Here is a 16096-nt window from a genome sequence, read left to right as displayed (position 1 = left end):
TTATAGTAAAGAGTCCAAGAGTATTAACCGTATTATCACAATGGCCATGAGGTCACCATTTTTATCATTTAACATGAATAAGATAAGTGATATCTTGTGTAAGTTGTGTAAATATCAAATGGTTTTCATTTCCATGGTTGTAAACCTACATGTTTATAACTACTACTCTAAATGTTGAAATGAATATTTTGTGTAACAGTCACTTTGTGAAAAATAAGGAAAAATGCTAATGATCAATGCATGAAAAAATAATGTGAAAAAAAATGTATCTATTGAATTTAATCATAAGTTAATGCGAAGTTATACCGAGTAAAATTTTAAATGCAAAAAGGTTTTCATTGCTCATGGGTTAGAGTCTTTTTTCTATGCACTAGGGATGCACCAATCCAACTTTATCTTATCTCATCTATTTTAGACAGATTTCTAATATTAGTCTCAGATTGGTGCATCCCTGTCATGCACGCCACCATTTGTTTTTTTATTAAATTATTTCTTTGAATTATGACAGGTGTGTAATCCACCTATCTGACAAGTGTGACATATCAACGTGATCATGATTAAATGGCACGGAGATGTGGCCGGAGTATTGGATGTCCATTTCTCCGCAAAGTCCGTTTGAGAGTCGTTTAAAAATGTTGGGAATATGCCATTGTTAGTTACCACCAATATTCATAAACACTGCACAGACACTGAAGAGGACTGAGACAAGTTTCTATTAGCTACAAGTTAATCTCTTTCCAACTTTATGCAAGGGAGGGGTCTGTGAGTCAGAAACTGACTATTCCAGGACCACTTCTACTTTTTTGGGGGGTCGATTTGACAAACTGAGAAACATTTGTAGACTGAACCATATTTAGTAAATATTATTAACATTTAACATTTGGATGTCATACAATTCCCAGCAATATAATCCCTGGGTTAAATTGTGGAGTAATGCACAATTATGCATATTTTGCCAATAATATGATCATTAAACTCAGCACTCAAGTGCTCCAATGCTGATGAAATACCTTTGCTGTCACAAAGTCAAACAAAGCACTCCATAATCCTCCCTATAACTCTGTCTACTCTAAGCGTGGTTTAATAATTTCAATTTATGGATCTCACCCCCATTTAAAGCCTACAATTGTGAAGAAATTATTTTCATGACCATCAAATTCAAATCAGTAATAAATTCTAGAAATTACCTTAGTGCTTCAAGCAGCCAAATAGATCTCTTTCTTGTCAAACTTGTTAGCAAAGAATGTGATGCACAAATTCCATCCACTGACTGTCTGTTATATACATCACACTCACAGCTGTGAGCTTAGTTTGTACTTGAGAGACAGAAAAAAGCCTTCATTTTGATCATGGCCTAAGGAATTCTCTAAAATGCTTGTCAGAGAAACACTGGCATCATCTTTTTGTTAAATTTACGACAGACACATTTGCCAAGGTACATCAAGTCTGGGAAACTGATTTCTGCGTAGTTTTTAATACAAATTCCTTGATGCCTTCTGTACCACACTTGTCCTGGAAAAGAAATATGCTTAATGACCCAGTCGAAGGCATTTGCACACAAAAACACAAGCACTCAACGGGGGCTATTTCTATCAGGTTGGAGCTGTCAGCATCCCAGAGGGCTCTGCCTCTTGGCGTGTCTCCTTACTGCTTTCGAGAAGAAGAGAATAGAGCTCAAACTTTGACAATGGCTCTCCCTCCTTAAGGACAAATCAGTATAGTAAACAGATACAAGCAATGTTGACATTGAGCTACTGTTACTACAATAAAAAAATAAAATAGTTATGCCAAAGGTGTACTGTGCCATAGGACAGACATGGAGGAACACACACAATATTGAAATCCCCTTCCTGTCAAATCTGCGTTAATCTTCTTGTTCCTACAGTTGAGCTTTGCTGTGTAGGACAATAAATGTGCAGAGTTCATTGAAAATCTGATTCTAAGCGGAGCAAAATTTGTGACATCACAAATAGTTTGAAAGTCAATCCTGGTCCAATATCCAACAGACACAAGTGTAATGTGGAAACTTGAAGCTTTCTATGCATACATACTGAGAATGGACTTTACAGAGAAGACATCGTGTATCTAGCAGTTAAATTGGTGAAATGAAATATTAAAAGCTCCAGAATATCTGAATATGCAAATATTTCAGTGTAACAAAGAAGGAACAGATGGCATCTTAACAATTGTAATGTGGTAATTATGCATTTGTTTCTGCAAAATCCATGTCAGATACACAATAGAGACTTGTTTTGTATGCCTGATCTTCAAGATTTCTGGTCACCTGACAAATTTAAGTCCAAGATTCAAACTCGCTTTACCTCCGTTTTAGTCTCAAGTCCCTAACTGCTGTAAAATATATCTGTAACTTGTTGTTGTAAGTTGTTGTTTTTAACTGCTCAATGCTCCATCAAATTCACCAGGTAGGTTGATGAGAGCGGAGTTTGCAGACCATCAAACCAAACAAAGAGCTAACAGAGGAACACCAGAAGGTAAAAAGCTAAAAAGTTTCATACGAGCAGTGTAACTGCAAAATTGGTAATTGGTTCTCACAACAACTGACACCTGTCACTTTACATGTAGTCTTTGGATGCATCGTTCATGAAATGTGGCTCCCAAAAACTTTTGTTTGAAAGCAGTTAATCTATCAATTCAATTTCTTTGCCCTTACAAAACAATAACTCCAAGTGAAAATTATAAGACATGAAACCCATAAAGGTAATCAGCAAGAGCCCCAACTAATATATAATTATTGATTAATCTGCTAGTAATATCCTCAATAAATCAATTAACGATTAAGTCTATAAAACATTAACAACAGTGAAAAATGTTGATGACCATGTCCTTGACCTTAAGGTCCTCAAAATCCCTGTGTTGTCAGTTCAACAGTTTAAAATACAAGAATATTCAGTTCAGGCTTTTACACAATGTCGGCAGCATTTTTGTTGTTGTTTTGTCAAGAGTACAGAAAGTGAATAGTATAGGGCTAAAATTAAAATCATATTTTTTCTTTTGCCTTTTGGAGGTCAATTTTTTTGCTTTCGCACCACAAATGAAAACATCAACCAGTCACGTTGTGTAGACGTCACATCACAGCTCATGGCAATGGCAGATGTTTATTTTTGTTTGTTTGTTATAATACAGGGTATTATATATAAAGACAATGTGACAAAGGTGACTTGGGATGAGTAACCTTGACGCTCCCTGCACAGACAGACTGCTATATGTGGGATTTACCAACGGGGAACTGAAGCGGTCTTTCTATCTGTGCTCTCTTCAAATCCACCAGACTCCTTTGATAAAAACAGTAATTTTACTTCACAGAACATGAGAGCTGCTGGTCTTCCACTGCCTTGATCACTCTGTTTGTTTTAAACTTTGGTGTTTCAATGTATCGATACTGGGGATGCACAATATGGAAATCTTTCAATCGATACAGATAACCGAGAATTACCAACATATAGTTTATGTGCACCTGAAGGTAAAATCTTTAAATGTTCTCTAGTAAAACACATTGAAAAACATCAAACATATTTTGGCATTTTGCTCTTTTAAAATACATGCTTTGACATAATCTGTCAAATGAGACCTCAATTGTATTAAATTGCATAGTCAATACTATAGTAGAGGCATGCAAACAAGTCCTTGCTGCATATGTACGATGAAATCCATCCTAGGTTGATGCTAGAATGGATGGGCTGGAGGGATGGGGGAGGGGCATTCTGCTGTGATTACTTGTTATGTAAGCTTATGAGTCAACAGTCAGGCATAGAGACTGTATAACATGTAATTTATGTGTAGTTTTGCTTGCGGGTGGTTTGTGTAACAAGCAGCCAGCAGTGGCAGTACCAATACAGGAAACTGTGATCTGTAGTTTCACCCTGTAAACACACCAATGTTTTTGGCTGTCGCAGTCCCTCCTGACCAACCTGCTGCTACTCTTCCTGGGTTACACTCCTCCTCCCGAGTCGTTCTTCGCTGCTGGAGGTAGCAGACAAGGCTGGGTGTCTGAAGTTCAGGCTACCCCTCGACAAGCAGCACGGTGGCACATCCTGCCTTGCCGACACCAAGTACATTTCCTGCGTCAAAGCTCGGTACATTCAAAAGGCAGTCCGCCATGCGTACACCTGGCCTGTCCACTCTGTCTAGCCCAGAGACACAGCCAGCTGTGAGTGTGCTCAGCTAGCCGAAGAGGACGGTGTGTTTTCTGGGGAAAGACACTGGGAATCCGCTGTATCACCATCTTAACTGGCTGTTTGTAATACAAACCAGCCGCCACAAAAACATAGACACAGCCAGAGAATATTTGATTAGCCCGAGAACAGTCAGATAAAGTTGAAATCCTCCATGCTGGAATCTCTCTATCAGTGGTTTTGAAGTTAGAAAACCATGACGCAATGTGTTTGCTAAAGTAAAAATCCAACTATATGCTTTTTCCAGAGTTGCCCTGTGTAAAATGATGGAGCAGGAAATGACAGATGCTTTCGACTGACAGCATGAAGTTAAAAATGGGGGATAGACCATTAGGGGAAGCCATATCATTGTATTACAGTATGTCAATATGAATGTACTTTCACCTTAAATATCACTTGATTTGCTCAGCACCTGTTAAAAAACCTTTGGGATGTGCGGACATGTTGTGTTTTCCAGTTGTCCATTCCATATACCTCTGCCTCTATCAGCCATTGAAATGTGGAGAAAAGCCACCAAGAGAATCCGTTCTTTGATAAACATGCAAGTGCCAAGCTGAAAAACTGCAATTTAAAAGCTAATCAGCAAGAGACAGGCATTCCCACTAAATCCCACTCTTCCTGATGGCATGCAAATAGTGGAAAATTTAATCAGCCTTTTTTTAACCCTCAGTTGTCAAGGCAACACTAATCTCAAAAGCTGTCTGGCAAGTGAAATTTTTAACGCTGATCAAAGTTCTTTACAATGGTACTAACATCAGCTGAGTTTGAAGCAGCATATGGGTGTGACCACAAAATATATATATATATATATATATATATATATATATATAAAATCAAAATACTAACATTGTAGCAGTTTTGTTTGACTGGTTTAGTTGCACACTGTTAGATACAATGTGAGCCATAACATCACACTTAATCATAGGTACCATATATTTTTTCTTATCAATCAAGTCTGACATCCTTTCAGGTTAGAGGATTTTGACAATGAGGGAAAGTCAAATCTAATTCCAGTCCCTGTGCATTCAGCAACAGATGACATCTGTAATTTATCTTCTGACTTCCATGAAGCAGGAACAACAGCTGAAGGTGAGCATGATTCATTGATCCATCAAACTACAGTACGTCTGTAAAACTTTTAATTTGGGGATGATTATTGTATTGAACTTTCTTTCCTACTGATTACTAAGAATCAGATTTTTTTAGTCAAATTGCTTGTATTGATGATCTCTATGTGAAACACTGTGGTGTGGTTAAGAAGCATTGTGGTGAAATGCTGCTTTTTCTTGTTCTAGACAAAAATGCAGAAATGCCCCAAACCCAACCAAGAAAGACAAGGAAATACTGAACCTGTTACAAACTCATATGGGTTACTGCATTGGTCTGGCTCTAGGTTCTGCCACCAACTCCATCACGTTAGCCATATGCTTGGGTATGTATCCTTATTCATCTGCACAATATATTAACAAAACGGGGACCAGTTCACATAAACACCACTAAGTAGCAGCCCTGTAAGTCAATTTCAGCACTCACAACAAGTTAATGTAGCAGAATGATTAAATATAAGCAATTTATTTAATTAAATTTAATTTATAGCATCATGACTGGGCTCTTTTGTTGAGACTGCAAATGTTTCAATTTACTTTGTTTTAAAATGGACCTGACACCACTGGCTACACTGAATTAGTCAGGGGTATACATCAATGATTTAACTTGCTAAATGAATGAACACAGCAACTAGTCTACATTAATTAGCTCATGTACAGTTTCACAAGAAGTTTAACATCTATATTTAGGACCTATGAATTTCAAAATACTCCAAAACCTCTAAAGGATGAGTGAGTGTGTGTGACTTTAAATAGTTGCAGGGATTATTCTGACAAAGCCGGAGCGCCCTCTTCTAATCTTCGGCCGCTCTTTGATGTCTACCTTGCATATGGATCAGAAGACAACTCTGCCAATGGAATATTATCCATCCTCATCTTTCCCCCAATATCTTCAACTACTGTACAGCTTCACTTTACACATCAAGGAGGGGAAAATGAGGAGTCTGCCACCTTAGGACAAACGAAACAGGGGGTTCAGACATAACGATGGCTCAGGATGGAGAACAACGTTTGAAGTAAAAAAAAAAAAAAAAAAAGAAAGAAAAACATGCATGCATGTAAGGCAGGTACATCAATATGAGGGGTGCTTTAGTTCAGCTCACTACCAAGCCCCTGAAATACTATCTCATACAAAATCAATGAACTCAGCTTTAAATTGGCGGATGAACTAGATAACTACAGCAAAAACGGTTGTAAGCCTGTTGTCCACAAGAGCCTGTGCTTATTTGGGCCTTAGAAACACCATGCACGTGTCAGCCTTTTTTTCTTTATTAGTATGGCATGATATTCTATTATTTCTCTTATTCATGAGAGGTATTAAAGCAGGGACAGGAATAGAGAGCCTGTCCACAGGGGAGGCTTTAGTCTGGTCTTCATCATTCCTGCTAGATGGCATAAAAGACGTGAAAGACATAATGAAGATTTGAGTTGAAGTGAAGTGAAAGGCCAATCTTTAGGTAATAGCCTTTCAGTGGAATGAGCTATTCCACTAGCATGTAGAAAACAGGCACAGTACACAGCTCAAACAACATACTGATGCACAATGTGATGGACAATGGGTTTAACATAAATAAAGTACATTTCACAAATGTATTTGTATTCTATCGGAAGTAGAATAAGCTATAACCATAAGCTATTGCTGATCATTTAGACAGACTTATTATCTATAATAATCTTCAAATGTTAAATGTTATGAATAGTTTTGTTGTCATTTGTTGGTATGTGTTTGTGATGAAAGATGATAAAGCTTGGACCAAAACAAATTCATTGGGCTCATTTGGCCATACTGCATAACTCTGCCTAGCTGTTTTTGACCACTAAGGGTGCGTCAAAAACCAGCCTTGTTTAGTCCGGTTAAACCGAACTGTGGAGCGTTTGCCCCATGGTGCTGTCCATTTGGGTCAGTGTGAACGCTGGCCGCGAACTCTGGTGCGGACCAAACAACCGCACCCTGGTCCACCTTGTAGAGGTGGTCTCGGTCCGCTATCAAGCGAACTCCAGAGCGGAGGGGGGCGGGGTCTACAGAATAGGGGCATTCATTCATTCATTCATTCAGGGAGATGCATGGACTCTATAAACAAGAGCTGCTTTCATGATGAGCCAACTTTGTGATTTTTACACGTTTGTGATTGTCTGCTTCCCTCACTGGTCCCGCTTGTGTAGAAAAAGCGTCATGGTAGGCCCTCATTATTGCCTGTCGTCTACTTCTGTACGATCGTCGGATCGCATAGCGTCTTCGGCGAAATGCATGGATCAAGACATTATTAATGCCCGCTGCTCTATGAGGCGTTCATATGCGCAGTCCATTAAAGTTTGCGTGTAAGCGCTCCAGATCAGCACTAATGTAAAAATAAGCAGACGCTCCATGATGTACAGTAGGCTGCTGATCTGATGTACAGATTTGCTGACTACCCGCCTAAACAGTTTGACCAACAACAGAAGGGCGTTGCGGCCAACATGAGTTTTGTTTACAGATTTTGGACAGTTTGTGAACGCAAACCGGACCGACTCAAAATTGAAACAATGTATCATCCTCGCGTTGGTTCGGATCAAAAAATGGACCTTTCACGGACCTTTAGGTGTGAACCCGACCTAAGAGCCTCGGAAAGATTTCAATTTTAAAATATTGTTATCTAATTACAGTAAGTTGATATATTGAATGTGTTAGCAAGCATTCTATAACACGACCAGCAGTCACAGGCCGCATTAGCATTAATTTAGTTTTAAGAATTTAAGACAAAATGAGGAAGCAATTAAAAAAAATCTGAAAAGTTCTCTTTGCACTTCTAAGATGTTCCCTTACATCTACTACATCTACATCTTGCTTCAAAATCTGAGCAATGACGTAAATAAAATGTGCAATCATTCAAGCTTTATCCTTCACGGGGAACCAAACAAATCTGCCAGCTTATGTTTTCATTGGCTCTGGCAGATTAGTCTGACCCCCAACCCGTTCAGACAGATTTCTAACCAACCTGTTTTGCTTCAGGCCAATCACAACCGCTAATCTAATATGGAGCAGGTTTGATACCTTCACTTTAAATGTAATCTATAGTTTGATATGATATGTTCTGTTCTGTGAGCCAATGAGGTTTAAAGGGACATTAGATTAAAAAAAAAAAAAAAGGTTCTCTTTAGCAATCCTAGCGGCAGTCAAGTGACATGCCGTCAGCATTCTGCTGCTCGTGGTCGTGCTCACATTCCTGGGGCGTGAGCAAGCATCGACCAAGACCGCAAAAGAGATTGACCGACAACATGTTGATAGAAGAGGTAAGTAAAGTTACATTTTTTACCGTTTGACAAACGTTTTATTTAGGGCCGGGACTTTAACGTGTTAACTAAGATTAATTAATTAATTACACAAAAATTTACGCGTTAAAAAAATTAACGCATTTTAATCGCACTTATATTTGCACCGCGGAACGTTTCTCACTGGATGAGTTTCAGGCGTACCGATTACACTGGAGCACAATTATTTAACGAGAGCCGCCGACACTTGGGGTGCGTCTCAGCTCGGGTCAGTAAAATTCACAGGCTGACAGTGACAATCACGTGAAACTGAGGCAAACTCATTCATGGTTGCCTCTGATTATACTGATAACAGTCTACCTATTAGCTTCCAATGTAGACGCGCGACATGCGCGCTCACAACCCAAAGCGGCGCGTAGCCGCGTGCATTCGGTGCGACGGCAACGCCGTTTTCCCCCCCCTGCATGTCCGTGGAGCTGTGCGCCGCGGACGTGCACGGTTCCCTACGTTGCTGTGTCAGGCAGGTGTTTCCCACGGAGCTCTGCCCCGTTTCAAAGGTGAAGGAAGCCCTAAGTGGAGAGACGTTGCCTCCGCGATGTAGAATGTGTTTTATAGAAGAGAAACACACATTTCAGGACCGCTGACTTGTATCATCAGAACAGACACATGTAAACACAGAAAGCTGAAAATCACTGGACATGTCTGTTGGGATTATACAAATCAACAGTGTAAAGTAGAGCTGTCAAGATGTATGCAGTAGTTAATTATTGCATATCCTACTGTACCTATCACTCCTATTGTTTCTGATGTACAGGTGCATGAGAATGTCATGGGAGAGTTTATTAAGGCCTATGTCACTAAGTCAATTCAAAAAGTGAAACTAATACATTATATATGTGTCCATTACACACCGAATGAAACATCCCATGTCTTTATTTATTCAGTTTATTTTAATAGTAATAATTATGGCTAACATTCAATGAAGACCTAAAATTCAGTATCCCCAAAAATGTAAATATTACAAAGGAACTTTTTTTTTTTCTTTCTTTTTTTTTATTCAGTCATTATTCAATGGTATACTAAAACCTATATGAAAAAAATTGTTTCTCACTGTTCTCAGGTCAAATATTTATATGCGATTAAAAATGCGATTAATTTCGATTAATTAATTACAAAGCCTCTAATTAATTAGATTAATTTTTTTAATCGAGTCCCGGCCCTAGTTATATTTATCAGAAATTGTATTTTTAAACCACAACATCATCACAACTTCATCTAGCTTTCAGCGTGAGTCTCAGCAGTGTCAGCACAGGTGAATTTGCTGCATGCTAATACTAACGTTTAGTGAATTAGTTAGACGGCATATTATAGCCTAATTACAGAGTTGCCACACTTCTTTATTGATGCAAGTTTCAATTACAACTCTCTTTTAGCTGAACAGATGCGCTTCACAAGAACAACATTTAACATTTCAGTGTAATACAATAGACTAATTTTCAACTAACTGTACTGAATTGGTCTCGAAGTTTGTTGAGAAGACAATCCTGAACTGATGTCAGTTATAACAGTCAGTCAATCAAATGTTATTCATATAGCCCAAATTCATAAAACAAGTCGTTGAAGGTGGCTTTACAACCTGTGCAGGTAACGACAGAGTTACAGGTTTTGAGAAAAATGCTGTAACAGAGTCTACATATTCATCTTTTCTTTCTTTCCTTCAGACTTGATAAAGTCTGTTTACCAACCGGAGCCTTATGTCACCCTTAACCTAACCAGAGCGCAGAGGTCTGTCTGTGCCCAGTTGAGATGTGGTATCTTGCCTCTGGCGGTTAAAACAGGACGTTTCCATTCAATCCCAGAGGAGAATAGAAAGTGTCACCTGTGTGACCTGAGAGAGGTGGAAAATGAAATGCATTTTTTGTTTTACTGTCCTTTTTACCATAAATGTAGACATAAGCTCTTTCTTAAAATGACCCCGGAATGTCCTGATTTGTTTTCTGTGTCTGATGACTGTAGACTAACATACCTGTTTAGTGAAAAAGTGTTTTATTTAGCTCAATATGTGTTGAATGCTTACCAACAGCGCATGGGTGCGCTTTATGTTTGATTGTGGATTGTGCTTTCTGATGACTGTAGATCCCTAAGTAATGTATGTAGTGATGTTCTTTTGTTTATTGTTCTTTATTTCTTATGGTGTGTCTTGTAAGCCCATGAGGGCTGGGCACCTCTTTGGTGTATGACACGCAAAAATAAAATACCATACCTTTAGTATTAGTGGTTTACTTTGTTGTAACCAATAAATATACTTACAATGTTTATTTTAATGTAACTGTCAATCAACATACCCCAAATAGGGAATGTATCACAATAAAACATTGTATTCACTGTCACTGTTTTTATTTCAGGATTCCAGTTGTGAAGACTATGTAGCAGCCTAGAGAGTATCGTTACAGTGCATTCCGCCAGTTCACCATCTGGCAACAAGGACATCTGGGAGCCACAGACTGGGTGCTTAGACCAAGCTGCTGTGTCTGGTGGATAAGAGACAAATTCCCTGACCTCTTTAGCAATTATGTTGACTGTAAAGAGGCACCCTTTAGGTGAAATGAAAAACTGCGTTCCCGTGTGACCTCATTACCTCAAGGGAACAATCAAAAAGTTTGTTGTAAAAGAAAAGAAAAAGTACTCTATGTTGTAAGTATATATATATATCAATGTGTGTGTTTATATATATATATATACATAATATATATACACACACACATTTTCACACATAGAAAACTTCTTTTCTTTCACAACAAACTTTTTTACTTACTTTACTTTCTGCCTGGCCTTGGTCCAGTTCCCATTTGACCAGACTGGCTTCAGTGGATATTACTCTCTCTCCTTCTGGGCTTACAAGCAGTCTGTGTTGGGGTGTGTGTTGTGGAGGATGCTGGTCGCTTGTTAGTGGACTCCATTTCTGAGCTTTTGCGATGCCCTGTTGCTAGCTCGAAGCTAGCTGAGAAAGGCACTTGGGAGCGAGCATGCACGTCACACGCATCAGGCTGACATCATTTTTCTAGGAATGTGCTACCCAAGGCGCCACACAAGATGAACTGGCCACAGGCTGATAGAGGCAACCGAGTAAGAAGGGAAATGTCTCTTTTTTTAACCTATATAACAGCCTGTTCACTTATTGGCATTAAAAAGTGATTTAAAAAACGTTTTAAAAACAGAAAAGTTGACTAATGCCTCTTTAAACATAAATAGTAAGGTTATGTTGCATGAACTAAGCTAGTGCTAAGTAAACTTTCACTTATTTAATCTCCATCAAAATCTATTTCTGAGCAAATTTGAGGCGAGAAATAAGCAAACCAGGAGCTGAATCTTCACTCATATTAGATCTGCATGTTCTCATGTAGAATAGAATAGAATAGAATAGAATTACTTTATTGATCCCAGACTGGGAAATTATTTTGTCACAGCAGCAATGGGAAAAGAAAAAACAAAAACACTCTGTACATTACATAAATAGAAAGCAGGATATATACAATGTATGTACACAGTGCAAACTATACTATAAACAATAATGTAGATGTTTGTTCTGATTTTCGTGAGGCAGTAGGCACTGCCGGAGCCAAACTTATGTGGTTATCATGAACATGAGCTGGCTTGATAGTAGCAGTAGTGTTGTTGCTTAGCTGATGACATCACAACACCAATACAAACAAAGCAGCAGGCTGTGCTTCATGTTCATTCAGTGGGAGCTAACAAGCTTACATTTCACCTGTACTTTGAGATATGCATGCATTTGCTGTCACATTAACTACCACAGTGGTATGTCACATGGTTAATTTCTCTGACTGGTTGTAGGTCTATCCAATTGTTTCCAGAGGCATTTTGGTGTGACCCTTTGACAACATCCCTTTGACATCGAAAAACGAGGTGCGAGGTTCCAGACTAATTAGCATTTGCCAGTGGCCTACATGTTGTTTTCTTTGTCTATTTTTAAGACCTGTGTTTACATTACATTCCCTCTTATAAACGCACTGATTTTGATCCAACCTCTACTATTTAATGTAGGCCTACTTATGCCGGTGTTTTGTAAAAATGTGTAATTGCACCTGGTTGTTGTGATGTAGTCTGGTGGACGTTGGTGTTGATAGGCTACATAATTAACAAGCTACCTCCACACTCGGCTCACCTGCTGTTATGACAACAGAATCGCAGATGAAAAATGTGGCTGAATGTGAGGCTGACAAAGAAAGCAGATAACACTGCTAGTAGACAAAACAGACAATAGAAAGAAACAGAAAGGAGACAGAAACAGAAATACGAGGTCAGCCAGTGTGCCTGCATTAAAGGTATAGTTGGTAATCCTGTTCAGAAACACTTTTTGTTATACTGGGTGAAATGGTCTTCCCATCCTGAGAGTAGTCCATACATAATGTGTTCAGAAAAAGGAACGAAGTAAATCAGACCTCTGTGGCAGCTGCAGGCCTGTAAAAAATCTGACCAATCCCTCCCTCTCGGTCCGAGTTGAAGGAACCAATCAGATGTCTTCATGTCTCGTCCTGCCTGCACCCCCCTCTGTCCCCCCCTCCTCCCTGCGCGCACTCATCACGTGTCACTGTTGCCGGATATATTCAGCACACTGCATATGGAGTTAGCAGGAGATCCACACTCCAGGTCAGAAGGTGGCAGTAATGCACACCTAACAGTTGTTTGCCAACAGCCATAAAACAACAGAAGAAGAAGAGTTAGCACAGTTAGCAGGAGAGAACAATGGCAAAGAAAATGCAGCCAAAAGTAGCACTTCCAGAAGTGATGCAGAGGTTGCTGTCTTTCTGTTGGACAGGTAATTAGTTGTTTTGCTTCGGGGGGGATTTGTTATTTTCATGAAATATGTAACGTTAGCCAACTTAGCTACTTTTGTAGCTTGTATTAGCCCAATGCTAACGGCTCTCCTCTGCCCTGCTGACGGACTGTCTGATGCGCGTTCAAGTTTGTGGGGGCGGGGCTTTGGACGGAGCACTGACGGGAGGGGGAGAAGGGGGTGGAGCTTAGACGAGGTGCCACTTTCAAATCTTGCTAGCTCTCCAACATTACCAACTATAACTTTAATATGGAAAATTAAAGCAATACCAAGTAATGTAGACAAACTCTTAAATCGATTGTAAAGAAAGAAGGGTCTCATCCTCAGGTTTTCAAATACTGGCCAGTGTGTTGGTATCAGTACACCAGCTGCCACAGGTACTGTACACAGCCATGCAGTGGGAAACACTGCACCATCATTGGACGACTCCAATGTCTGTTGTTCAGATTTCACACAGTTTACTGAAGTAATTGTGTGTATGGGATGACAGGCCAACTTCATTGAAAAAATATTCATTTATGCGCATTACTCCACAAATTCAGGTGCCTTTTGCATCTGCTCAGGGCACATCATCTGTGCTTAGCCAAATAATGTATTCGTATTAGGTTCCATCTCAAACATGCATTCAGAAACAAACTAAGGAAAAGGAGAAGTAGAGAAAGAAACAATGGAATTTTCAGTGTGAAAGATGCATGAATTCTAGATTGGCCAATTCTTGGTTTGTCAAGTAACTCTTTATCATAACAAGATGGAGAGAGCAAATGAGCAGCATGTTAAAAAATCTGCATGTAAAAACCCATTAAAGCTGAAATCACTCCAATATACCATAGAAGAATATTTTTGGGTACGTCTGTCTTCACCAAACTATAGGAGGAAAATGCCAGCAGGATTTTTTTCTGTCACTAATTACATCCTTAATTTTCAAAAGAATACCATTATTACAAATTACAGGACAGTGTTAAGATGATATCAGTCACATGTGCATGATCTTAACACATTTATCCATATTGTATTCGACTCATCATAGAGACCTTATCTCTAATAGCTAGAGAGAGTGTACTTTTCCAGGTTCCTGAGATATGACTGATGAGTACTGACTACAAATATTGAAACAATCAGAGAGATCTACAGAGATAATGTGCTTGATAACTTTGTTCTGGTTGTGGCAATACTTTAATATGGACTGGCAGATAGAAGGATAAAACAGCATCTTTATAAAAGCCCTGATGTATCATTAGACACCCTGTTCTTCCCACAGAAAAACACTGACATTGATGCAGGAGCAACCATTAGTGAAAGAGGGACAGCAGATGACTGGATTAGTTAGCTTATAATAGCAGTTAGTGTCCTTCATGTAGAAGAGGATTTTGTCCTGAGGTCCAGGTGAGTAAAATAGAAAGGGCAAAGCTTGACAGGCTCCCACTAAGAAACACTAACATATTCAGTGTAACATTTTTTACCACCACCATCAAAATGTGGAAGCAGTGGTATCTGTAAATTGTTCTCCTGTGATTGATAGTTCCCTGAACTGTGGGCTAGAACTTGTTAATAAAAAAACAGTACTAAAGTGAGTTGTTCCAGATATTTTAGCCACCATTAACTGCTCTGTGTCCACTGGCATTTCCCCTGCAATTTTTAAACATGCCACTGCTCACCCGTCTTCAAGAAGCCCCCTCTGGGTCCTTTTTTTAATGCTATTTTAGACAAATCTCTAAGCAGCCATTTTTATCTACTCAAATTATTTCTTTTATTAACAATGACCAAATATAAAAATGTATTTGGTTTTCGATCTCTACACTGCACTGATCTTATATTATCTGGCCATAGTCAACAGTGCCTTACTGCTTGCCACCTTTGCAGGCCTGTACTCCATTTTGACATCTCATATAGTCAATACAAGTGGTGTTTGTGTTACCATGAAGGTAACCTGGTTGCCATGAGGCTGTCTCACCTGGTGGGAAGCCAGTCCTGTCAGATGGGATGGCGAGGAGGGAGTCGACGATGGCAGCCCTTTGCTGGAGGAGAGTAGAGATCATCTCCAGCCCCTCTGGGCCCAGTAGCTCAAACAGCTGGAGGGACAGAGGGGAGGGGGTGAAAATAGGTAGTGGCAAGCCAAAAATACAGTCATCTATAGCAACAGCAGGAAACATACCACCACACACACAAATCCAAACATGTATACACATCCTATGGCTCACCAACCCTCCCCCACCCAAATGTGCTGCCACTGCCAAGGCTGAGCACCTGGTAATTACCATCCGCCTGGTACAGAATATGCTCTGCCGCTTAGCCTCCCAAACATAGCCACCTGGCACTTAGAAAGTGACAGAAAAACAACAACAACAAGAAATCCTGTGCACAGCATCATCAGCACACAATTAAAAGCATAGTGGAGACAGGGCTGCACAAGTAGGGTTGGGCGATTGGATAAATATATCAGCTATTGGCGATTACATCATTTGTTGGGTTTTTTTTTTGGATGATTCTCGTCATTTTATTTTGCTAATTTAATGGTCTGCCTCTGAAGAACATGTGACAGCTGCTGCTCAGCCACAGACTCCTGTTCACCAAACTAACCCAGTTGCACAAAGAGGCCAGCAACGTTAGAGGAAGTGAGCTGGGAAAACAGCATGTAGTATTTTCACATTTCCTGGCAATTCAGTGAATTAAGGGCTTATTTTGACCAGAAT

General features: G+C 39.5%; 1 protein-coding gene across 1 annotated transcript in view; it reads right to left on the bottom strand.

Moving 5' to 3' along the window:
- ascc3 (activating signal cointegrator 1 complex subunit 3) overlaps positions 1-16096 on the bottom strand; it is a 180035-nt gene that overhangs the window by 143724 nt on the left and 20215 nt on the right. The window contains exon 5 of the mRNA XM_084356676.1: positions 15358-15475. Within this exon, the coding sequence (XP_084212802.1) occupies positions 15358-15475 (118 nt within the window). The remainder of the gene's footprint in view (positions 1-15357; positions 15476-16096) is intronic.

Source organism: Pagrus pagrus (genome assembly GCF_965226575.1).
Source record: "Pagrus pagrus genome assembly, chromosome: 7".
Lineage (NCBI taxonomy): Eukaryota > Metazoa > Chordata > Actinopteri > Spariformes > Sparidae > Pagrus > Pagrus pagrus.
Note: the sequence above shows the minus strand (reverse complement) of the source record. Positions and strands in the feature narration are given on the sequence as shown.